This window comes from Archocentrus centrarchus, chromosome 18 (assembly GCF_007364275.1).
Source record: "Archocentrus centrarchus isolate MPI-CPG fArcCen1 chromosome 18, fArcCen1, whole genome shotgun sequence".
NCBI classification, from domain to species: Eukaryota; Metazoa; Chordata; class Actinopteri; order Cichliformes; family Cichlidae; genus Archocentrus; species Archocentrus centrarchus.
Window position 1 is genome coordinate 13842975 of NC_044363.1, and position 24827 is coordinate 13867801.

Here is a 24827-nt window from a genome sequence, read left to right on the forward strand (position 1 = left end):
CACTGTCGGCCTTCAGCCTCCTTCACCGGGAGTCTGAGTGTGCAGTTGAGGCTGGAAAGAGACAAAGGCAGCAGTCGTCTCGGAAGCCTTGGGTAAGCTTCAGAGATTCAAAACTGTACTTCACTACCTAAAGTGAACCAAAGGAGTGGACCGGTACAGTTGGTCCTATGCAGACTGTCTTCTACACGTCAAGTATCAAAAATGTATGGAAAATGCTTGCTTTTGTTTGTGGTGTTGTCGGTCCTTTAGCATAGCTCCTGTCAATGCGATCACCGGTTATCTTTTATTATTTCTTTTTTGTGCTTCTTCCTCCTCATGCTCAATCTCTTTCCTGTCCTGATCCAGTCTGTTCTGATTCAGTTCTGAACCAGTCAGAATTCGACCTATGGACGGTATCATCCACAGTGAGCTATGCATTTTTGGTTTTTTGGAGGACTGCACGTCTGTGTAGATTGCACACCCATAATCCTTCACTTTGCCATATGTCATGTCATCTAAAACCTTTTTAAGCAATCACAGCTCAAGATGAAACTAACAGAGAATGAGTTTGAACTTTTAAGAATGGGTGATATTGCGCCACTGTAATGGAAAGAGGTTCAAACCACAAGACAAAATAAAAGCTTTGCGAACCTAATAGTTTGTTTCCCAATTAGCTTGTTTTCCTAATCGTTGGGAGCCATAATTGAGACTGAGACTAAAATGTTACCTATTTCTACTACTGCCAGCTGCCCTGTCCTTTGAGTAACACCACAGTGTTTTAATTGCAAAGAATATTTCTTATCAGTAGCACAGAGTTTTCTGCTTCTCTCCTGTCCATCCATCACCTCCACTCATTGTGTTTGTCTATAATTATTCTGCAGACCTCTCCATCCTCTCCTACGTTCCCTTTCTTTCACCACATTTTGTTTTTCCTCATCCCTCTGCCAAAGTGAAAAAGCCCCCCGCGACTCTCCAGCGGTCTCTGCTTTCTTTACTCTTTCGATCTCTTTTTCATGCTCTGCAGACACAAGCACACATGCACACACGCACACAAGGAGGAAGTACCTCTGCATTCTTCCCCCCCCATCAAACAATAACAGTATGGAACTCTGGGTATTATTTTAGCAGCCGTCCACTACTTTATCTGCCCTCCACAATACTTCCTCCCTCACTGACTCACACATCCTGCCTGAGAGGGGGCGAGAGAGGCAGGGAAAGAATGAGATGGGAGAAAGAGAGAGAGAGAGAGAGACAGAGGGGAGGGAGGTAAGTAGGGAGAGATATGCAGAGTACAGGAGGGAGAAATAGCCATGTTTTGTCTTCCAGCAAGAGAAGCAAGGGAGGAGGTAGAGAGGAAAAGGAGGGAGAGGGGATGTGAGGATTGTTGGTTGGCTTTTCCCTCCTGGTCTGAACCTGCCACCTATTTCACTTCTTCAGATGGACATCGAGCTCGCAGGCTTGGACTTCACTTTCAAGTCACACGTCGACCCTCATCAGACCTCAACTGGCTTGAGGACAAATGACAAAATATATTTATTTTTCACAATTTGGAGAGTCTTGTGAGACGGATTTAAAGCAACAGAGTGTCTTTGAATTTGAAGCGTGGCTGTCAGAGAAGCTTGGAAGTGACACACTCAGTCTGACAGTGGTTGCTTCATCTTGTGGAGTCTGGTAAGTTTGACAGCATCTATGCAACTTTATTTTCTCACTTATAAGGGATAATGTGAACGGTTGCATCCTCTGGCTCGTTTAAAAGTCACCACTTCTCGTCATTGTGACTCTTTAATGAGTCGCCACCCAGTTCTGAGACCATCCTCTCCTCCCAAAATCATGTCCTCAATCAGTTTCTGTCCTTACTTGTTTGCCTGGCCGCCTATCTGCCATTCGGTCTGTACTGTATTGAGACTGTGTGTGATTATGCGCGATGACCTTTGCAGTATCAGTCAGCTGTTGCTGTTTCTGACCATTAAGTGGGACATTCCAGCAGATCCTCTCATAGAGGCTCATTCAGAGTTGAGAATTCATAATTTCTCGGCCTTTGACTGCTGTCGCCAGCTTGTTGTCTTCTTTTTGTCTCCTCGCCACTTCGCTCGTTTCGTCCTTTTCATCGATTCTTCAGTTTAAGATGCTAAAAAAAAAACCTGCACAACATCCTGAAAATACATTTTTAGGAGAAACATGCTGTGTTGCCAGCTTGGTTGAATTTCCCAATTGGATGTTATCAATTATCATCTATTATCTCATTAACTTTGACTCCACAGCAAGGACACGCTGATGTTCACAGTGTGCCAGGGAATTATTTGAAAAATGTGTTTCATGTGATTCCTATTTGCTTGTTGTTGCCAGTTGGGACAGGTAGGCAATTGGGTTACAGTGTCAGGAACAGAAAAGTAGGAGTTCTGTGGATTTATTATAACCCTGTACAGTTAATCCAGGTCATCCAGTCGCTGTGGTCAAAAGGACAGAAACAGCCAGTTCTTTGTGTGTTTCCTGTTTTTTTTATAAATAAAGGGGCCCTGTGGATGTTACTAATGTAGTGCTGACAGACCCCTTAGAGGGCTTTTTAACACTTTGCTCTCCAAAGTAAACTTTTTTGATTTTGCTGATATCTTTAAAACTCCCAGATTTTCTTGAGAAGATTGAACCCAAAACTGTCCTATTAAAGCAAAGTCTCAGGTTCATCTCGGCAACTCTCTCACTTCAGACACCTTTCTTGATATTGAAACTGCAATCCCTAGTTAATCCGAATCTCTAAGGACTACAAATAAAAACAAACAAAAAAAAGACAACAAAATCTCAACCTTTTAGTGATTTGTTTTGAGATTAAGACCAGATAACTGGCTGATTTAGACTTCTACATTGAATCTTTATACAGCCCGCAATGTAACTTACACAAGTGGCCAATGGCGTTACCAGTATTAATACTTGTGCACGGTGCACAAGCGTTATGTTGTGGTTGTGTCCCAGTGTTTCATATGTGGTGACGGCCACAATAGAAACAAATAGATTGTTTTTCCCTGGGACTTTTTCCCCTCTTGGATCCCCACTCTTTGTTGTTGTCAGTTTTTTTTTGCAGAGGCAAAAATATTTGTCCCCTGAGTTTTTCCACTTTTTTGTGCATTCCCTCACATCTATTCCAGTACATTCAGCAATCTCCCTCCAGGAAACTACACCATCGGCAATCTCCCTCCAAACAACCTGCCTCTAGATTAATATTCCTTATACTGAGGTGGTTGTTATTTTTCAATGAACTGTTCAAACTGTGGTGAAAATTAGCAGGAAATGCATAACAGGAATCAACACTACTGAACCACGGGTGCATCGACACTGCATGTAGTTATGTTTCTGAGGAGGGGCACGCCAGGTTAGGGTGCAAAGGTTCCAAAGAGTTTGGAATTATGACGTATCTACAGTGCAGATTTATAAATCCCTCGTAAGTAATTTCATGTTTTTCTAACTGGCATAAACACAGCTTTTATTTGATATATTTTTTTAAATTTTATCAACAGTTTAATAAACTTTTTTCCTGTGGCTTTTGAGTCGTGTCCTACTTTAATAGCTGATATTTCCTTTTAAAATTTCGTGTTAATAATCAGTCATCCAAGTTTTTCATACATTTTTTTCTCAATTTTTACATTTTTTTTAATGTATACAGCAATTTGGCCAGCTTTGTAAGAATGTCATATGAAAACATTGAAAATCAGATTCATAGATAAATCAGATTTTCACTCTGATATCTTCCAATTGATCTGCTTTCTCTTATCAACAATGTGTTCCTAAGTTGGTGGTGCAGCTTTTCATGCTGTAAATCCCCTAATTTGATTGCTGACGCCCTCCTCAGCTGCTGCTCTCAGCATTTTGGAAACACACTCATTGTCATGATCCTGGGCCGGTGGCCCAGTGCTTTGTGTTCTTTTGGTTATGTTTGGTTATCTCTGATTATGTATGTTTGGTTTCTCTCATGTGGGTCTTCAGTTGGTTATGGGTTTGTGCTTAGTCTGCATTATGTCTTTGTTTACTTCCTGTTTTAGTTTGATAGTTTAGTACTCCCTGTGTGTCCTGTCTAGTTGTCTTCCCTTGTTGATTAGGTAGATTCTGTTCACCTGTGCCCTGTGTTCCCCAGCTGTTTCTTGTTACCCACCATTGCCTTCTGTATGTATTTAAGCCCCTGGGTTTGCTTTGTTCTTTGTCGCGTCATTGATGGTTGTTCTCTGCTGTCCTGCATGTACGTCTGTTTGCTCAAGTCAAGTCTAGTTAGTTTCACGTCTCTCCGTTAAGTGTATGCCAGGGAGAGCTCATGTTAATGTCTGTCAGATTGGGGTAAATAAAGCGAGTGAATGAATTACACCTGTCCCGAGTCTGCTATTTGGGGTCCTCCTTCCTGCCTGCACGGCGGCCTGCCATGACAGAATGACGCGACCACGAATGGACCCCGCAGACTCCGACCCCTACAGTGGCACTCGCCTGGCGCTGGGGGGACCTGCTTTTTGGAACGGTCCCCGGCGACGCCACTCACCTCCTCCTCCTAAGCCACGAGTTATCCGCACTGGCGGAATTTTTTTGTCTCCTGCCGCTCGCTCACCTGTCACTCCGCTCACTGGTCCCTCCCCTCCTCAGCGGGCGCCGCAGCCATGGCGGAAGGGGAATTCCTGGCAGCAGCTGCATGATTCGTCCCCGGAGCCGTGCGGTATGACGCCGCGGTTTTCCACGCCGCAGCCACGGAGGACGAGAACCCGGAGGAAGCAAAGAGACTTTTCGCCGGAGCCGCCGCCCGGAATGACTCCGGAGGAGTCGTTTTTCCGGTTCCTGGGACACAGGGGTCCCTGGCCTCCCAGCGCTTCCGCTTCGCCGCTGCCTGCCGCTGAGGGAGGAAGGCCAAGCTCCCGGCAGCGTCGGAGAGAATCGCCGCGGAGTCAGTCACCACAGCTTCAGGTTTCCACACAGCCGTCACCGCTTCATACACCATTAATCATGTCCGTGAGTGACTCTTTGTCTATGCCTGTTTCTTTGCACCCCAAAAAGAAAATAATGGAACCAGATTGTTGTAAACCACTGTGTAAACAGCCCAGTGAGGGATTTAAGCAGGACTCCTGTAAACATGTTTTGGAATTGTGCATTCAGTGGTTTCGGCAACCCTGTGACAAGCAGGGGAAAGCCATAGCACACAGACTTCATGGACTAATAATAGAACACCCCTGGCTTACGGACTCATTACCACCATTAACTCATAGTTATGTAGAGCGAATACTGAGTTGGACTGAACTCCCTTTTCCTTCAAAGACCCATAAAACTACTTCTGATACTTTGGCCACAGAAAAGACTGCAGACACCCATTTCCATGCAAGAGATGTTCCGCGGGTGGAGGCAGCCACGGACGGGCTGTCCTCTGCACCCGTACCTGTTTCGCGGGTGGAGGCAGCCACGGACGGGCTGTCCTCTGCACCCGTACCTGTTTCGCGGGGGGAGGCAGCCACGGACGGGCTGTCCTCTGCACCCGTTCCTGTTCCGCGGGTGGGGGCAGCCACGGACGGGCTGACCTCTGCACCCGTTCCTGTTCCGCGGGTGGGGGCAGCCACGGACGGGCTGACCTCTGCACCCGTTCCTGTTCCGCGGGTGGGGGCAGCCACGGACGGGCTGACCTCTGCACCCGTTCCTGTTCCGCGGGTGGGGGCAGCCACGGACGGGCTGACCTCTGCACCCGTTCCTGTTCCGCGGGTGGGGGCAGCCACGGACGGGCTGACCTCTGCACCCGTTCCTGTTCCGCGGGTGGGGGCAGCCACGGACGGGCTGACCTCTGCACCCGTTCCTGTTCCGCGGGTGGGGGCAGCCACGGCCGGGCTGACCTCTGCACCCGTTCCTGTTCCGCGGGTGGGGGCAGCCACGGACGGGCTGACCTCTGCACCCGTTCCTGTTCCGCGGGTGGGGGCAGCCACGGACGGGCTGACCTCTGCACCCGTTCCTGTTCCGCGGGTGGGGGCAGCCAGGTCCAAGCCTTCACATCGGTTTTCAGCGTTAACTGCAGCAGCAGGGTCTCAGTCAGCCTCAGCCTCAGCTCACTCCCAGCCATCTCAGTCAGCTCTCCCTCACTCTCGGTCAGTTTCCACGCAGCCAGATTTCCCTAGCTCTCGGTCAGTTTCCACGCAGCCTGATTTCCCTAGCTCTCGGTCAGTTTCCACGCAGCCTGATTTCCCTAGCTCTCGGTCAGTTTCCACGCAGCCTGATTTCCCTAGCTCTCGGTCAGTTTCCACGCAGCCTGATTTCCTAGCTCTCGGTCAGTTTCCACGCAGCCTGATTTCCCTAGCTCTCGGTCAGTTTCCACGCAGCCTGATTTCCCTAGCTCTCGGTCAGTTTCCACGCAGCCTGATTTCCCTAGCTCTCGGTCAGTTTCCACGCAGCCTGATTTCCCTAGCTCTCGGTCAGTTTCCACGCAGCCTGATTTCCCTAGCTCTCGGTCAGTTTCCACGCAGCCTGATTTCCCTAGCTCTCGGTCAGTTTCCACGCAGCCTGATTTCCCTAGCTCTCGGTCAGTTTCCACGCAGCCTGATTTCCCTAGCTCTCAGCCAGCCGCTCTCCCTCAGCCTCAGTCTGCTGTAGCTCCAGCCACCTCCCAGTCTCAGTCTGCTTCCACGCAGTTCGCTCCTGTAGCACTAGCTCGCCCTCAGTCAGCTCTCCTGTCACCCTCATCCTCACCATCTGACTCACCCGATCTATCTGCAAAGCAGCCCCAGTCGTCGGAGGAGACGGCTGCGCGCCCTGCAATGCAGCCAGGGAGTTCCGCTCAGTCCGAGCCAGGGGGTCCCGCTCAGTCCGAGCGCTCCGCGCCAGAGGGTCCCGCTCAGTCCGAGCGCTCCGCGCCAGAGGGTCCCGCTCAGTCCGAGCCGATGGGGGTCTCCGCTCAGTCCGAGCCAGGGGGTCCCGCTCAGTCCGAGCGCTCCGCGCCAGCGGGTCCCGCTCAGTCCGAGCCGATGGGGGTCTCCGCTCAGTCCGAGCGCTCCGCGCACGAGGGTCCCGCTCAGTCCGAGCGCTCCGCGCACGAGGGTCCCGCTCAGTCCGAGCCGATGGGGGTCTCCGCTCAGTCCGAGCGCTCTGAGCCAGGGGGTCCCGCTCAGTCCGAGCCGGTGGGGGTCTCTGCTCAGTCCGAGCGCTCCACGTCACCCGAGGGTTCCCCACCAGAGCCCGGGGTCGCCCTTCTCCGCCGCCGCATGCCCCGCGGTCGGCCTCCAGTCTTGTCTCTTCGCCGCCGCCGCTGGGAGCGCGGTCGGCCTCCAGTCTCGTCTCTTCGCCGCCGCCGCTGGGAGCGCGGTCGGCCTCCAGTCTCGTCTCTTCGCCGCCGCCGCTGGAGCGCGGTCGGCCTCCAGTCTCGTCTCTTCGCCGCCGCCGCTGGGAGCGCGGTCGGCCTCCAGTCTCGTCTCTTCGCCGCCGCCGCTGGGAGCGCGGTCGGCCTCCAGTGACGTCTCTTCGCCGCCGCCGCTGGGAGCGCGGTCGGCCTCCAGTGACTCCTCTTCGCCGCCGCCGCTGGGAGCGCGGTCGGCCTCCAGTGACTCCTCTTCGCCGCCGCCGCTGGGAGCGCGGTCGGCCTCCAGTGACTCCTCTTCGCCGCCGCCGCTGGGAGCGCGGTCGGCCTCCAGTGACTCCTCTTCGTTGCTGCCGCCGCCGCTGGGAGCGCGGTCGGCCTCAAGCCACGCCACGTCCACGCCGCCGCCGCTGGAGGCGCGGGCGGCCCCCAAGACTGAGTTGCCACTTTTGTGGTTTCCTTGGCAGGCCCCCTGAATGGTGTCTTTGGGGTGTTTGGTCACTCATGTTTTGTTTTTGGACTCTTTTCCAGCCTTGTGCTGCCGCTTTTGTTTCTGTACTAGTTCGTTTTTTGGACTTTGCTGCCCTTTTGGCCTTATTGTCTCGAGCCCTCCGTCCTGGTCCCCCGCCTCCCACCCTGGTTGGGGTTTTGTTTTTCGTTGCGGCCGTCGGGAGCCGGCCCTTGAGGGGGGGGTACTGTCATGATCCTGGGCCGGTGGCCCAGTGCTTTGTGTTCTTTTGGTTATGTTTGGTTATCTCTGATTATGTATGTTTGGTTTCTCTCATGTGGGTCTTCAGTTGGTTATGGGTTTGTGCTTAGTCTGCATTATGTCTTTGTTTACTTCCTGTTTTAGTTTGATAGTTTAGTACTCCCTGTGTGTCCTGTCTAGTTGTCTTCCCTTGTTGATTAGGTAGATTCTGTTCACCTGTGCCCTGTGTTCCCCAGCTGTTTCTTGTTACCCACCATTGCCTTCTGTATGTATTTAAGCCCCTGGGTTTGCTTTGTTCTTTGTCGCGTCATTGATGGTTGTTCTCTGCTGTCCTGCATGTACGTCTGTTTGCTCAAGTCAAGTCTAGTTAGTTTCACGTCTCTCCGTTAAGTGTATGCCAGGGAGAGCTCATGTTAATGTCTGTCAGATTGGGGTAAATAAAGCGAGTGAATGAATTACACCTGTCCCGAGTCTGCTATTTGGGGTCCTCCTTCCTGCCTGCACGGCGGCCTGCCATGACACTCATTGCTTTTGTGGTTTTGAAGAACTTTTCCCTTCTCCCCTGGATCGCTGCACAACAACAAATTAGCTCTGTCCGCACATTTTTCCTTCTTTTCCTTTCCTTTATCGTACATACCATCTCCATTTGACTTTGGCGTCATATCATTGGATTTTCACAGTCATCAATCTCTGAAAGCTAAACTTGGAGAAATTGAGGAGGTAGCAGCAAGAAATGGGGGTGGGGGGTGTCTGCTAATGTTTGTGGTTGTTCAATAATGGTATTTTGTCTGGTCAAGTTTGAATAGTTCCCACACATAGTTCAGCACACACATAGAATCATAGATGCACATACGCAGGCTCTGCATAAACTTTCTCAGGGGATAATTTAAGGACATTGTCAGTGGAGTCGAACAATCAGCGGGTTCAGATAGAAATCCCTCTTAAGGAGCCAGAATCAGGAAACTAGAGTGTTTATTTTGGAAATGGGTCTCCTGCCCCTGCTTTATCATAAACAATAATACGTAGAAATGGTCTTTTCCTTTCCCTCGTGGTGCCAGGCTCTGCATTCTTCTCCCAAAATTGTACCTCCCAATGTTTTTCCAAAATAGTCTCGTTTTACTTTTTTGTACTTTGTGTTTGACAACCTTAATAGTTCTCTCTTTGAGGTGTTGTTGGGAATTACACTTTGGCCCTTTTTTGTTGTAATTACCCACAATGTCATCTAACTGGTATTTCGGGTGTTTTCAGAACCACTTTTAGGTCTTTTGGGAGCGTCTCAAACTCTCAAGTCAAATGAGGAAATGTGAGTCGAGTTTGAAGTGTACTTGAAATTCAAGCCAAGTATAATTTTGTGAAATTTTAGGTTAATTGAGATGTTCTTGTGACTGTTAACACTTGACTGATGATGGCATTTTCAGTAATAAGATGATAGAAAGTGTAAAGCCAAACAAGATGAGTCAAAGCCAGTGGCAAAGTCAAAATCAAAAGTATGCTCTTAAACAGTTTCATATATATATATATATATATATACATCATAATACATCTCCAGAGAGAGAGAGATAGATAGGAGTAAAGTTCAAGACTTGTTGCACCTTATGCCTCAGTTACAAAAACTGATATGTGACCATCCCCAGGCAACCTCAGGTCGCAAGGAAAAAATTGTATTCCCTGACTGGCTGGCAAGTGGCTGCTGGCAGTGGCTTGGTAGCAAAGAAAGTGGTAGCAAAAAGGAGTGCTGTACTAAAAACCTCCTTGCAGTTGCTTTGGTCACTAGCACATGGCCATGGTTTTCTCACATCCACTCTCCAAGCTAAAGTGAAAGTGCAGCACAAATTGGAAATGGAGAGCTGTGTGCTTACTCTTGCAACAAAAGCACTTCAAAACGTGCAGTGTTGACTTGAAAGTGAACGATTTCTGGTACACTTTTCAGTTCCGTTACATCCCGGGTTTGCAGACGGGTTGGGATCTTCTATGCAAACAACTGGGAACCGCGGCAAACCTGATCGTGAACAAAGTAATTGCAAGGAGGTTTTCGGTGCCTTCTAGCAACCTCCGGCAGACACCAACCAGTCATGGAATCGCCAACCGGTCATTAGGCCTGTGTGACCGGGGGTCTTAGTTGAATTGGAGAAATTCCAGTCAAGTCTTATGCTGTGTTTTCTTCCAAGGCGGAGGAAAGTTTCACTTCACGTTACTCATGCAAATACAGTTGCTGGGGTGTTTTTGGAAACCCATAAATATTCACTCCTAACAGCCAATATAATTTTGAAACTTACCTTGAAGCCAGGCTATGATTTGGCTCCTTTTTTTTCCCAAGCCCTGTCTTTTTTTTCTGTTGGTATATAAAAGCAAAGTTGACTCTTAAAGCTTCAGCTGCCCACAAACAGTGGCTAACAGCTTGTCCTTCATGTCTTTACATATCATGTTATTGAGTGGAAATATATATGTTATGAGTCATGCCTTTAAAGTTTTTGGTTCCAAAGTTGTTGATTTTTTTTTTTATTGTTTTTTTGTTTGCAAAGACTAAACCTACATCACTTAACTTCACAGGACTAATGATTAGATACCGTATTTAAGATTTTTGCCACTACTTGAATGTTTTATTTTTTGTGAAGTCAGTTTCTTGCAGAGTGAAGTCTCTCAGCAAATTCCCATTTTTTCTGACTTGAGTTTGATTCAAGCTCACACCTCCTAGTTCCTGTTCTCTGTAGAGGAATTAGGAGATGCTATTTCCATCCAGCAGCAGTATTTCCACCTCAGTGTTAGTCTTAAAGATATGATTACTACCATAAAGGTCCACTCACACTCCAGGAATTTTACATTTATATCTGTCTAGTCTTCTCACTCCTTTTTTTTTTCTCTTCAGTCAGCCCATCTCTGCAGTCTGTCTGCGGGGGGCTGAGCTGAATCTGGCGAGCATATGTGATCGGAAGTCTGAACAAGGGACTTAGTGAATATCATGGGATACACTGGAATGCCTGGCTTTAGATCAGACCGGAGGGCTTACTGTACATGTTAGATGAGTTTTTAATGGCAGAGCGCTGAAGTCCAAACAAGTTGCGAGGAAGCTGTTTCCACAGAATTTAGGTTGGCAAGGCGCTGCTGCCGTAGGGATACATTTTATGTGAGCTCTTATAATCCAAGACACTTAGACTTGCAGTTGCAAATAAGCATGTCATCTTATACATTTTGCCTGTATTAATCATATTCAGACATCTTGCTTAGAAGATATGCAGTAGGTAGGAGAAAGGAAAACTGGCTTTGTAAAAAAGGAAATCACATTAGCTGCCAGGGGAAAAGTATGTTTCACATTTATATAGACACACTGGAAGCATCCGGGCGGGAAATACAACACCACAGCAGCTTCTTTACATTTGACCGAAATCTCAGGAGTCCCCTAAATTCAGCTGGTCTTCAAATGGTGCTAAGATATTTCTGAATGTGCTGTAGTAGAAGAACACAGTGTCTGTCTGTTTTACTACAGTAGGTAGCATTGAGCTGGCAACAGATTTCCCCATTCTCTGATAGCCGATACATTGGCTATCAGAGACCCCCGTCACTTTCCTCTCTGATTGGGTAACTGATTGATGACTGGCCCTCACCTGTGCCTTTTTTTTCCCCCCTCTCGTCTCCACAGACGCAGCGTCCCTCTCATCAGGCCTCACTCCTGGCACCTGGCAAAGCTGTCGGAGCTACCCTTCCCTCCCCCTCCCCCTCCCCCATCCCCCCCTCCAACACCACCCTGCCTCCCCCCTGCCGACTCCCCACCTCTCCCCCCTCCGCCCCCTCCGCCTGCCATGCAGCTCCACCCCGGCCCTTACACATTATCCTGGCACACGACTGAAAACAGGTGGGCTAATGTGTAAACAAACTGTTGATGACTGTTTTATCTCATTTAGCTGCTTTCACTGCAAAAGCTACTGTTGGTTATTTGCATTATTTTTATGGTGGGTTTCATTCAGTAAAATCTTTGGTTCCCAGCTCCTGTAAAGGTCTGTTTGTGCGTTAAGGGGGGCCTTTTCTATATTTGTACACAGTTATGTGATTATATCACTACAGGCAGACAGTGAATTGCTTTCATGATCAAATTAATGATCTTAATGAAAAGATTAAATGTTGAGTTTAAAAATAAGTTTGTCTTCCAAAGTAAAGTCTACAGATTTGTTGTTTTGTCTGGTAGAAGCCAAAGAATTCAGTTTGCAGTTATATAAAGTAGTAAAAGATGATGACATACCAATTTTCAGTTATGTAAATTCTTATATATAGAAGATGAAACTAGCAGGAGCTATCTTTATTTGCTTGAAAGATGATTTGAGCAATAAATCGCTTGGTTTATTAAACATTTACATACCTTTCAAAGAATGCCATATTGCTTAAGGTTGAGGTAGACATTCATCACACTGACTGATGTTGTTGATAATGACATTTGGCAGTGGACTGCATAACTCTTTATAACAGGAAGGCTGTGAGGGTGATATTTATGAGCCTTAGGGCTAATGATGTCAGGGTTTCCACCAGTGTACAAACCCAGTGGTCCGCTGGGTCTGAGTTGAGCCCCATGGGGGAGTTAAGATGTTTTTTAGACATAAGCTGCAACATGAAATAAGACCTTTCATGTTAGTTTCAAGCTCCATATTGTTATCATTGGACTTTATCTTGGACTTACAGTTAGCCTTGGTGCAGCCTCTCAGTTTATCCTCTATCTAAAATAAGCTGTTTTAGCTCCTCTCCTCTCCCTTTACTCTAACTTTCTTCTGATTGGCTGTCCCTCACAATCAAAAGGTTGAAAGTGAGTGGAAGGGCTTTTGTGCTTTGAAATCAAACAGAGCAAAGAATCGAAAAAAAATTGTCTGAAACTGAGCATTTAGAGCAGTATTTTAGCCTGAGGTTTTAGCTCACAGTGATACACTCTGACCTCATTATTTGAAACTTTGGGCATATTTAGTATGACCACCCACCTTTATAATATATATATAGGACAGAAAATAAGTCCCCTTTAAATTCACTCACAAATTTTTTTCAGCCTACTAATAACCTTTTTAAATTCATAAAAAAACCGCCTGTTAGGCCCTAGCCGTGCAACCCCTTGGTAAAAATGTATATTCCTGACTGGTTGGCGAGGGGTTGCTAGATGTTGTTGGCTGTCACTTTGTGGTGAAACTGGTCTCAAAAGGGTACATGGTGCTGCACCGAAAAGCTGATTGCACCTACTTTGGTCACTAGCATATTACCACCGTTACATGTACTTTGCTTGGAAGACGACTTGTCTGCATACACTTGCTAACTACTCGCCGAACAGTAGAGGAGTTGTGAAAAGTGTGACCGTAAGCAGAAACGGGAATTGTTCACTTTCATGGTAAAAGTTGCATCCTCTGAAATGTGCTGGTTGCAGCAGCAGGGTGACACAGGTGTGCTACTGTATGTTCGTAGACAAACACTGGAACGTATCTCAGATTTTAAGGTTCCGTTTGAAGTAGCTTTTCTCTTGGGTTTAATTCGTCATTTCCTCTGTGTTAGTAATTGTAAGGTGGGGAATGTAAGGTGAGCCTCCTTGTCTGAATTACAGCCAGTCAGGTTTTGGTGCTCTACCTAAATGTCATACTTCATATTAGTCATACAGTGTGATCCCATGACTCTATAAAGATATTATCTGCAAGTCACTGCCTGGGAGCCAACAATTGCCAGGAAACAGGTGACATCACTGTTTTAATGTCAACACGGCCCACGCAGGAAGCCGGCCTATTTTTGGCTTCTATTTAAACATTCCAAAGCGATAACCAATCAGATCTCTCTGGTGACCAGCTCTTTGTTCGTCTCTCCGTGGGGGATAAGTGGATGTTTTCTGCTGCGGTGGCAAATCCATTCAGAGCCCTCAGGGTTCAAAATAGTGAAACTGATGCAACAACATATTCAGATGTATTTAGTTTTGTTATTTCACCTTTGTGGTTCTACAATTAATGCTGTTGTAATTGTAATGATGACTTTAAGCTTTTCTGGTTCAAGTCAAGTTGTTTGAAGATCCATGAAAGATGTAACATATCTCTATTGTAAAACGACACTGAAATGGGGCAGTTTTAGTCTTTATATTCAATCCAAATACTGAAAATTGGTTTAAGTAGTTCACTTTTCCAGTTGACATGTTGACAAAAAGTATTTTTACATTTCCGTGTTGTTTTTTGGTGTTGAAAGTAAGACCCTGTAACTTTTGCTGGGCAGTTCTGGCTTGTTAAGCGATCACGTTACCACCCCGTTTCCCGGCCCACGCCTCTCCTGCATTGGACGAAGCTCTCATCACTACTCATGTATTTCGTGTCTTTAAGCAAAATTTTTCAAAAAATTCACAGTGTACACTCCAGCTCTGGACACCAAGTATTTGGACGCTTAGTGTCCACACTCTTTTCAGTGTGGACTTCTGTACAGTGAGTAATCCAAACCACGCAGCAACATATTAATGACACACCATGTTTTGTTCATGGGTTCATCTCATGAAGGATGGATGATAAAATTATTTTATTGGAGCTGAAACTATTTGGACCCATTTTAACACCTTGTGCTTGTTTGGTGTTGGGAACAGAAGGTTGTTTAGACCTGAAGTGGCTCATGTTGCCAGATTTAAAAAGCAGGTAGTGATAAATTCAACAAAATAATATAATATTAAAAAAAGTCATTAAATCAAGATTACCCAACTAAATGGGTCAATAATAAACATAACATGGGTTTAGGTCTGTATTAATTTAATTATAAGTCACTTTAAACATTATTGCTGTCTATGCATTGTTTCCTAGATTTTGACATGATTTTTTTTATTGCCTTTTTACACTAATAAACATTAAAAATACTGAGTTTACAATCACATCGGATAAAGAAAAGCAGCAAATGATCAAAAGATAAAGCAGCTGGAGTTGGATGGTGTCAGGAATTTGCTTAAAAGTGTTCTCCGAAACTTCCAGAAAACTAATATTAGACATCCACGGCTGCTAAATGAACTGCAGTCAGCATCATGTTGCTCTGTTTTGGCCCAGCTCATGCCTGAAATCCATGTGTACCATATGTCATGTCTCCAGTACAAGGGTGGACAACTTTTTTTTTTTTAATTATTGTTTCAACAGAGTGCCATGTTGACTCAGAAAAAGTAAGCTAAGGGCCACACAGAGCAGAGCAGCTGAATTAAAATATAAGAAAAATAGTGCTGAATTACATTCACTTTTTCAAGTTTTGCTACCATTAGTGTAGTAGTTAGTAAATGTTTGCAGACAAACGTGAAAAACTACAGGCAACTGTGGCAATCTGCGAGCCACCAAAGCAACCACTACAATAGGAGGTTTTTGGTGCAGCGGTATCTTTGCCATGAATTTCACCCAGCGAGAGCCAGCGACCTCCAGGAACCACTGCCAATCAGTCAGGAAATACACATTTCCATTGCAGCTGGTGGTTGTATCTTGTCCAGTGTGCTCATCAACCCTTGAGCAATGCACGCATGAAAAACCTCAATACATCAGTGTATATATACTGATCAGGCATTACATTATGACCACTGACAGGTAAAGTGGATAACAATGATTATCTCTCCATCGTGGGGGTTACAGAGCACGTGAACATTTTGTCCTCAAAGTTGATGTGTTCGAAGCAGGAAAAATGGGCAAGCATAAGGATTTGAGTGAGTTTGACAAGGGCCAAACTGTGATGGCTAGATGACTGGGTCAGAGCATCTCCAAAACCTCAGCTCTTGTGGGGTGTTCCCGCTCTGGTCCAAGGAACGAACAGTGGTGAACCAGCAATGGAACATCTGTAGGATGTGCTGGACAAATGAGTCCAATCCATGGAGGCCACATGTCACAACTTACAAGTCTTGAAGAATGTGTTGCTAACATCTTAATGCAGATACCGCAGCAGACCTTCAGGGGTGGAGTCCATGCCTCGACAGGTCACGGCTGTTTTGCAGCAAAAAGGGGACCAGCACAATATTAGGCAGGTGGTACATCTTTACTTTGTGCCTGCATGATTTACAGGATTAGCTGTTAAAGTATCCGTGAAAAGGTCTAATTTTTTTCAGTTAAAGTCTGTTCCGGTATTGGGAATAAAAACACCAAAAACATGAAAAACATGAAATGTTTAAATAACTAATTATTTAACCAAAGAGTGTAACAATGGGTGTGTGTGTGTGTGTGTGTGTGTGTGTGTGTGTGTGTGTGTGTGTGTGTGTGTGTGTGTGTGTGTGTTTGTGTGTGTTTGTGTGTGTGTGTGTGTGTGTGTGTGTGTGTGCTACTGTAACACAGGGGCAAATATTTGAATCGCCTAGTCAGGTTGAGTAAGACTCTTTGTATCAGAGTATGATCTCATCGAGTTACACTGTAATCCTTCAAAGAGTATAAGGAAGTCCCCTCCGTCTGAATATTGACTCACAGTAAAAATAGCCTTTATGTCTTTGTTTGTCAGCTGTTCTTCTTTTGATAGCAATCTGTGATATAACGTACCACTGTTTTAATAGTCCCACATGGATTAGCGGTGTGTGTGTGTGTGTGTGTGTGTGTGTCTGTGTGTGTGTGTGTGTGTGTGTGTTGTATGTTGGGGGGGGGGTCTTATTCCCACAGCTTCTCCTGCCTGATCTCATCAGTCGGATGAGGAGGCAGCTCCCGGCATAACTCTGGACAATGTCGTGTGACTCAGAAAGAGTGGACAAAGAGAGGAAGACGTTCAATAAACTGTGTTTGTGTGAAGGAGTGGGACATTTTGTACTGTGTGTGTGTGTGTGTGTGTGTGTGTGTGTGTGTGTGTGTTGGTTCTACTCTAGCCGTGTGTGTGTGTCTTCATTTAAGCAATAAGTAAAGTGTGAGTTTGAGGGGGAAAAAAAAATCTCCCAGTTTTCACATTTACAGGAGTGTGTATGCCTGTGTTAATTGCAGTTGTCACACATCATGCATTTGTGTATTTGTGCTGGTCCATCTTTGTCAAACCTCATGCTCACATGTTCCACATTGCCTCTGATTGGGCAGGAGTGACGGTCATTTCCTGCCTAGCTCCCATCTCATCTCCTCTTTTCCTCTCTCTGTCACCCAGGTCAAATCTATACAGAAGCTTCTCCTCTCTCGCTCACTTCCTTCAAAGACTGTTTTCTCATGCAGATAATGAAGCTTTTTTTTCCACATTTTGGCTGTCACCATGTTGTTGGGTTTTTGGGGCCAGGAGTGAACAGAAATAGAGCTAGTAAGCTTAGTTAGCAAGCTGCATCTAGAGACCGTATGGATGCAACACATAGATTTGCATATCTGCTATCTAATGCTAACATATAAAAAAGAAAAAAATACAAGAATTTCTCCCGCCAAAATAAGAGCAAATATCTTGAACAGGCCTTTAGTGCATTTAACCAAACAGCAGTCCATTAATATTTGGTCAGGAGGTTCAGTTAAAAAATGAGCTGAGGTGAAGCTTAGCAGCCAGCTGTGTCGATAGCTACCTGCCATTTCAAGAGCAAATGTTAAGCCTCAATAAAATTTAAAGGGATGAGCTATATAAATATTCAAACACCTGTGTTTGTCGTAATGACAGGAATTACCTATAGAGGCCAAAACCACTTTTGGACTAGACTGTGAACATGTTTATTTCTGCTGTAGCATTTTAACATAGGAGTCTGTGAGGATTGACTTGCTTTTGGAGCCACCAGAGGAACTCCAGTTTTTGGCACTTCCATATCTGCTTTAGTTTCCAGACCGTTCATTCCCATCAGTGTTGTGTAGATGTGGCTCCATAGTGGGGTGGTTTAAGCATTTGCCTAACACACAAGACCAGAAGTAGACACAGGCCCTTTTTTCCACCGACCAGGTGCCAGTGCCAGTATTTGAATCGTTTCACAGTTTTTCCACCACGAATGCACTCGGTGCTCAGCCGAAAAACGGGTTCAACTCAGGCCCCGCAAGCTAGCTGGTCTCGAACCAAGAACGCATGACTAAAGCGGTAGAAGGGTGTGACTCTGCCATCTCAATGTAAAGTTTTCTACCACTATCTCACTGCATCGTGTGTATTACATGAGAAAAGCGAAGCAATTTTCACAGCTGTGAATTAGGTTGGGCTCTAAGGCTGAACTTGCTGCTTTGTATCAGTTCATATCACAGATAAAAGGACACAAAGTGCGTACTTGTCGTCTTGCTCTAATCGCTGTCTGCGCCCTTCAGCTTCCAAGTCCAGACGAGGACCCGCCCACACTCATACGTAAAGGAGCAGTTCACAGAAGCGTGGTGGAAATGCAGGCCCATTCTTAAGCATTTTGCCAGTTCATTGAAACCAAAACCAGCACCGGCACAAGCACTGGCACCTCAGCAGTAGAAACGTAGTAACAAATCCCTGAAAGGGTTGAATCAGGAATGGCATCTGGTATAAAAATCAGCCAGATTAAATATGTGGATCCATTTGCTGTGGCAACCCCTTATAAATAAAGGAGCAGCCAAATCAAGCTTCTGTTACATTAATATTATTATTGACTTTAAAAGTCTTGACTTTATTGCCCAATGTCAATCATGTAAAGGACAAAAATAGATTTCTCACAGCAGCATTGCTTGAATAATGTAAAGCATACAAGATTTTTTTTTAAAGAGACTTCATGTATGTAGAGTGTACTGGTAAAAGTATGGAAACCACCAAAAGAATAATGAGCATAAAATTGTATTTAGTACAAAAGACTTAGCTGAGATTGAATATTTTACAACTGATATTTCTGAAACAGGAACTGAGAACCATAAATACCACAGAAGCAGCCTGGAGATAGTCTGCTGGTCGTCTTCCTCGTGTTGGTTCAAGATCAAAGCCTTTCAGAAATTTCGATCTCCCATAACCCCTCCTCTGTCTCCTTGGCAACTTTCCCCATTGTTTGAATAAGACACCAAAGAAATAACAAAAGGGTGAGTGACCACTCTCTCCTTTTTACAGGAAAAAAAGAATACCACAAAAAAATGCCAGCAGATTTTTGTTGGAGCCTTTACGGGCTGGAATTGAACCAAGTGCAGGAAGACGGTGCCTTCGAGCCCTTTGATAAGCCAATATGTGCAAAGTGTACTTTTCTATCCCTGCTCCCTGAGCTCTCCTTTTCTCCCTGTTATTCTGTCTCGTGTGGTTTTGTCCAAGTAGTTGAGGTGGTTGGGAATTCTTTTGTTCTTTCTGTTTGTGTCATGTTTGGGGGGGCAGGGTAAACTGTTTTAACTGGGGTGGCAGAGAGAGATCAAGAGGATGATATGTAACAAAGGTCACAGGTCAGATTCAGACTCAGCATTGCAGCTGAGTGGCGGGTAGTTGAATCCACTGAGCAACATTTGATGTATAGTATGCATGACATTTATTACATGTCTGTCTGCCCTAGAAGGGATCGCTCATCTGTTTCTCATCTACCTTTATTTTTTTTTCCTCTTTTTATTCAGTTGGGGAAGTCTTCTAAGTCGTCTTATCTAAGTCAAACATGATACAGACAGATTGTATTGTACAGACTCTTAAGGCCTTCCCTCACGTTTAGTAATATAAATGAAATGCTTTTTTTTTTTTTTTAGAATTGGTTATTAGAAAGTGAAACACTTTTAAACTCGAGTTGTGTAATCAATTTAAAGTTGAACTTTTAAGGGATCTATTATTATTATTATTATTATTACTATTATAATATATGTGTTGGCTTCAGAAAGTGGTTTTCATTTTGTACATTTGATGTAAAGGAGATGGGACAGGAGCGATCCAAAATCGGAATCAAGGAATGAAAGAGGAAGAAGAGAGGATGAGAGGAATCAAGGAATGACTTAGACATTTTGACTGTAGGCAGTGGGAGTTGATGAGGAGGAAATCCCTCTCTGCCTAAAGAGGCTTCCTCTGAGGGGCTTTAAAAACACATGGGGCTGCCGTGGATCTTCGGCTCAACCCTGATAGAAAACAGATCTCCCAGCTGTTCAGTAGAAATGTTGTAAGGATGGGATGTGAAAGGGGTAGTAATCACAACTTGCAGCTAGAAAATTAAAGATGTGATAGATAGTGTATGTAGCTTTTAAAGGCATTAACTATTTTGTCAGTCAAGAAGTAACATCATACTTTTCAAGAAACCACATGAATTTGCTTAGGGCACATTAAACTTTACTTTGATTTTAATGAAACTGAATATTTTCTTCAGCCTTTCCCTACATTTGTGACCATATAAATAGTTCTTAACTTTCTTGCATCTCATGCATTTAATTTCACAACTGATCATGATGACTACATACACTATGGCTAGTTTAAGTTTCTTTTTTATAAATTTAAAATAAAGAGTGTTTAAATTGTTATTTGTGTGCATCTCCCTTTTAAATCATTTATCTTTTTGTTTTTATCACCTTTTTCAGACTGTGTGCCGTGTTACTGTTATTGCCCAACATTTATATATTGTTACGGTTATATTGCCACATGTTGCTTTGGTGTAATCTTGACAACACTTGAGACATGTGGATGGAGATCTTTTTCAAAACAAACAGAAAATTTCTGGTTTTAAAAAAATACCCATGTATGTGTGGATGTAACTCATGTTTTGGAGAAAAGCCAAAGGAATATTTCTGGAAAAAATCTGAACAATTTATGATGTGTTCCCAAAAGTCAAGTTTTCATCAATTGGCTTGTTTTGTCTGTAAAATAACCCAAAACATTTCTCAATGTCTATTTGTGAAACATTTCAATTAACCTCCTGTATCTCCATCTCTCTGTAGCGACTTGTCCATGCAGTGGGGTCAGCTGTCCGGACCTTACTCCTCCACTGACCGAAGCAGTTCCCTGGGCTCCATGGAGAGCTTGGATACACCTACACCCACCACGCAGCCATACTCTGACTCCCATAATTCACCCGTTGATCCTGCCCTCTTCAACAACAAGAGAGATTCTGCCTACAGCTCCTTCTCCGCCAGCTCAAACACATCTGACTACGCAACAGTGCCTCTAAGGCCCGGTGAAGCCAGCTCCATGGATAACCTCTTGTCTGGTCAAGGCTACCCTGTTAGCGATGCTGCAACCCTGTGTGGGTCACCTAGGGAGCGTCCAGATGAGGCACAGCTGATTGCACAAAAATCCAGATCACTGACCAGGCCAAGACCAAGGCCTGTCGAGGTAAAAGAGAGACCTTCGTCCTGCTGCTATGAGCAGGAACGGAGGGGTGGCGGCTTTGAGATTATAAGAAATGGAGAAACAGGAATGGAAAGAAAGAGGAACCCTCCTCAGCCTCCAACCAGAAGGGATAGTTTTAGGGCAACCCGAAGTCGCCCTAATTCCGGCAACACACGTTGTGCTTCGGCTCCTATTGAAAATTCTAGTGTTTCTTCTTATTATGAAGAAAATGAGTCCTCTCTTAATGTGGAATCAGAAATGCATAATGGCTTCCCTGCACCAGGAGAAGGTGGCCCAAGTGGGAATTTTGAGGATACTTTGGGTCTGCACTGTATCCAAAGACAGACTGAAGATATTAGACATATCATATGTGATACTAGTGCTCCTAAAAGCTATAAATCAAAGACCACCTCAGAAAACCTCTCTGACCCACTGACAGACTCCTTAGTACCTAAACCACCTTCTGATTCTGATTCCTTGCCTGCAGAAACTTCCACCAGTGTTCAAGGGCAGTCCCATATTGCCCACACCCAGACCAAGCAGTCCTCTACTGTGCTGCACCGGCACAGTGCCCCTGAAAAGCTCCTTGCTACACAACTTCAGTTACTGCAATTCAACAGTGACAGCTCCTCTTTCGAGCCTTGTAATCTATCAAACCCTTCTGACCCCTCATTGTCCCCCTGCAGTAGCCAGTGGTCCCCTACATCACTTCAGCCCACAAGGGAAGACCAGGAAGCTTCTCAAAACCACCTTCATGCCACGTCAAACAAATGGGGAGGCAGCCGATGCTCAACCCCGGGATCTGTGTTCTTCGAAGGAAATGGTGATGATGGAGACTCAAGAGAGAGGCTGGATGTAAATAGAAGGTCTCTCTCACCAGTTCAGCATCATATGCCTTGGGGTCGCTCTGTGAGCGTACCAGGGGAGACCACAGCATCATCAGCACAGGAAAGACTGAACTCTGAAAGTGATTTTAAGCCTCTTAGTGCTGCTGCCAGTGTGGATACCTTGCTGGAGGAGAAAGGAGCATTGGACAAAGAAAGAAATGAAAGAAAAAAAGAGGAAGTTGTAGAAGGTGAGGTAACCACGAAGAAGTCAAACTCCAGGAACCATCGAAGGAACCGCCGTCGTAATGAGAGATTTGCCACCAACCTGCGCAATGAGATTCAGAGGAAAAAGGCTCAGCTTCAACGCAGTCGTGGCCCAGGAGGGTTGCTCTGTAGTGGAGAAACTGTCCAGGAGGAGGATCCAGACCTCAATGAGGAGGCGGGAGATGCGGAATGGCCTGCCCAGGAAAAGGGTGCCAAGGTTGCTTGTACCTCACCTTCTATTCCCCAAGATTCCCAGACCTCAGCACCAGTCAAGACATCAAACCCCCCAAGTGAATCAGACCATGATGTCTTGCAGACTCCCCCTCTGTCTGTAGCCTACCCTCAGAACAACAGCTTGTCCAGGTCTGTCCAGATTCTTGACCCAGGCGTGCCTAGTTTTGGTGTTGGCATCCGAGTTGTGGAGGAACCAGCCCCTGCTGGTAAGGCCCGTCGTTGGCGTTGGACCCCTGAGCATAAACTCCAACCCGAACCAGAACCTCAAGACCGACAGTGCAGAGTCTTGGGTGAAAGAATTCTAGGGGTCACAGGGTCTCGCCATGGAGTTTGTGCTTTCACCTCCTCATCTGCAGCTGCATACAGTCGCTCCTCTTCAAGTTCACGAACAGAGGAGTCAGATATCCTTCCATTTGCAGATAGGATGAAGTTTTTTGAGGAAACGAGCAAGGGTGTGTCTGCGTCAAATGCCTTGGGGGCTATCCGGGGCACCAGAGGGGGAGAGCCCCCAAACCAAAGGCGATACTCCTACCAGGGAGGACAGCAGGAAAGCTCCCTGCTTTCAAATACTGTGGAGGCCAGGAGGCAGTCAGTGAGCAACAGCAGGGACAGGCAGAAAGAAAAGGAGAGGGAACTAGCGAGAGAAAGGGAGGAGAGGGTGAGGGAGCGAGAGGAGAGGCTAAGAGAAAGGGAGAGGCAGCAGGAGAAGGAAAGACAAGAGAGGGAATTAGAAATGGAGATGGCAAGGCTGAGGGAGATGGAGCGGGAGAGAGAACAAGAGGAGAGGGTGAGACAGTGGGAAAGGGAGCTTGAGTTAGAAAGGGAAAAAGAAATGGAGAGAGCCAGAGAGAAAGAGCGACTCAAAAATCAAAGAGAGAGAGAGCTTGAGCAAGAAAGAGAGAAGGAAAGTCAAGAAGACTGTCAGCTCACCTCTCATCAGGAGTTTTATGGTAACTGTGGCTTAAAAGTAAAAAGTCAAGACTTCCAACAACACAAAGACAGCTTCCAGAACTTTCAGCCCAAGCCTCTGACATGCTCCAACAGCCAAACCCAGAATCAGGTCTCGCGATCAGCTTTTTATCCAGTCAGCACCCTTTCCCAGCCACTGGAGAACTGGCAACCTCTGCACCAGGCATACACAGCACAGAGCTACAAATCCACAGAGGTAAGAGGGATGCTCATTTGGGTCAACTTCAAACTTTTTTTTGGCATGCCCCACTTCAGAAGCAGGAAAAACATTAATGTCAACTTTTCTCTGATTGGCTGCCCTTTGCAAACAGAAAGTTTGAACAGCCAGTGGGTGGGGGTCAGTGCTCAAATCCAGAGCTACAGGTGCCTGGGTTGACCATATTAGGGATATCCACTCTGCTTTACCTCATAGATATCCTGAGGTTTTGGCTCATAGGGATTGTTTACTTATTAAAAAGTAGTCAATTAATATCAAGGAAAATAAGGTCTGAAAATGTCTCAACTTTGTGAAAATTTTGCTATAGGTATCAAATTTCCAGGTGATGCATTTAAGACCAATAGAAAATTTTATTTTAAAAGCTATAGCTTATGTTTTAGACAAATGTCTTAAAAATGCAAAATCGCATGATACATTAGTTTGGTGGGGCTTGCCATACAATGGACATTAAATACTGAAATCCACAGATCAAAGTGTCATCTTCAGAGATTACTTGTTTTGTCCAGAATCCACGGAGATTCATCTATTATTGTGTTGCAATTAATCTTTAACCCCTTAACTGGCAGCAAATAAAATCACCTGAAACAACTACATAACACCCTCTGGTTATTATTGGCTCTGAACAACCCATTTCATAGCCTATTAATCGGCTGCGTCTGGTCCGCGGGCCGAATGAAGTGCATTTATATGGCAGGCTAGACCCGCCCATTTTGACTGACACCTCATTCGGCCAATAATGTTAAGAAATGGGTTTCCCAGAGCCAATAATACTCAGAGGGCGTCACGTAGCTTTGTCAGGTGATTTGGTGCAGCCAGTTACATGATTGGCCGAATGACGTGTCAATAAAAATGGGAGGGTCTAGCCTGCCATATAAAAGAGACTACAAACGGCCCGTCACCGGGCCCTTGCCAGTTAAGGGGCTACATCCTGTGCTGGAGGGATAATTGCACTATTGTATAATTGTATAACAAACTACTTCAAAAGCCTGTATTTGATACATAATTTTAACTTTTTACTTTTTAAAGTCTTAAAAAACACTTACTTTGATTTTTAAAATGGTGCAGGACCATTTGTACTTTAGTTTTGTTTATTCAGTTAATCACTGCCAGAGCACACACACATAAAACTCGGCATTACACAATAAAGTGTTAACACTTATTTCCATTGTGGTCCCAGACACCGTCCGACAAACAACTCTAAAAGATGTGTACAACATACATATAGCTAAAAATAACTACACA

The 24827-nt window shown here is 45.4% G+C and overlaps 1 protein-coding gene across 2 annotated transcripts in view; it reads left to right on the forward strand.

Annotated features, from left to right (window-relative positions):
- The window catches only part of shroom4 (shroom family member 4), a 111158-nt gene that overhangs the window by 71643 nt on the left and 14688 nt on the right, over positions 1-24827 (forward strand). Inside the window, exons 3-4 of one of the 2 annotated variants that reach the window (XM_030753112.1) lie at positions 11620-11832; positions 20684-23564. In XM_030753112.1, the coding sequence (XP_030608972.1) occupies positions 11620-11832; positions 20684-23564 (3094 nt within the window). Of the gene's footprint in view, positions 1-1447; positions 1651-11619; positions 11833-20683; positions 23565-24827 lie in introns of those variants that run through there. The other variant, XM_030753114.1, reaches the window with a different exon arrangement.